The following is a 796-nucleotide window of genomic DNA, read 5'->3' on the forward strand; positions in this document are numbered from 1 at the left end:
CTCTGCACCTACATCAAAGTCAGCAGGTGGCACCCAGGAGATGCTGATGGTCTTGGTCTGGCCTCGCTCCACAGAGCCCCTGGAAGGTTCTATGGAGAAGCCCTTGTGCCGCAGCCAAGTGAGGCTGTGCAGGCTGGAGTCACCTGTCTTAAAGGCAAGGAACTGCCAGGTTGGAGACTTTGGCCAGGCACAGTACCAGGAAGTAGTGGTGGTGGTGGGAGGTGTGGATGAAGGTGCCTAGCTCCTCCTAATCTTCAATTCTCTTTTTTTCTCTTTCTCTCTGTTGTGACAATCTTGGGGCTTGAACTAGGGCCTGGGCACTGTCTCTGAGCTTCTTTTTTTTTTTGAGTCTGGTCTGGGGCCTGATCTCTGGGCATGGGCGCTGTCCCTCAGCTCTTCAGCTCAAGGCTAGCGCTCTACCACTTGAGCTACAGCCCCACTTCTGGCTTTTTTCATTTTGCTTATGTGGTGCTGAGGAATCGAACCCAGGGCCTCGAGCATGCAAGGCAAGTGCTCTACCACTGAGCCACCTTCCCAGCCCCTAAGCTTCTTTTGCTCAAGGCGAGCACTCTACCACTGAGCCAACACCACTTCCGGCTTTTCCTGTGTATGTGGTGCTGAGGAATGGAACCCAGGGCTTCACACATGGTAGGCAAGCACCCTGCCACTGAGCAGCACTCCCAGCCCCACCTCTCAGGTCTCCAGGGGGCATGATGGCTCCCGGGCCATCCCGCGGTGTTCTCCACGCTGCCGCTCATGCAGGGTCTGGGCTGCTGGCACCCCTTGGTGTCACTAT

At 56.3% G+C, this 796-nt stretch overlaps 1 protein-coding gene across 1 annotated transcript in view; it reads right to left on the reverse strand.

The window, feature by feature from the left end:
- Nucleotides 1–712, reverse strand: part of Tmem52 (transmembrane protein 52) — a 4,799-nt gene extending 4,087 nt beyond the window's left edge. The window contains exons 1-2 of the mRNA XM_013031418.1: nt 691–712; nt 9–143 (exon numbers count right to left, since the gene is read on the reverse strand). Of these exons, the coding sequence (XP_012886872.1) occupies nt 9–143; nt 691–712 (157 nt within the window). The remainder of the gene's footprint in view (nt 1–8; nt 144–690) is intronic.
- Between the last annotated feature and the right edge of the window lie 84 nt (nt 713–796).

Source organism: Dipodomys ordii, unplaced genomic scaffold, assembly GCF_000151885.1.
Source record: "Dipodomys ordii isolate 6190 unplaced genomic scaffold, Dord_2.0 Scaffold6, whole genome shotgun sequence".
In the NCBI taxonomy this organism is placed as follows: Eukaryota; Metazoa; Chordata; class Mammalia; order Rodentia; family Heteromyidae; genus Dipodomys; species Dipodomys ordii.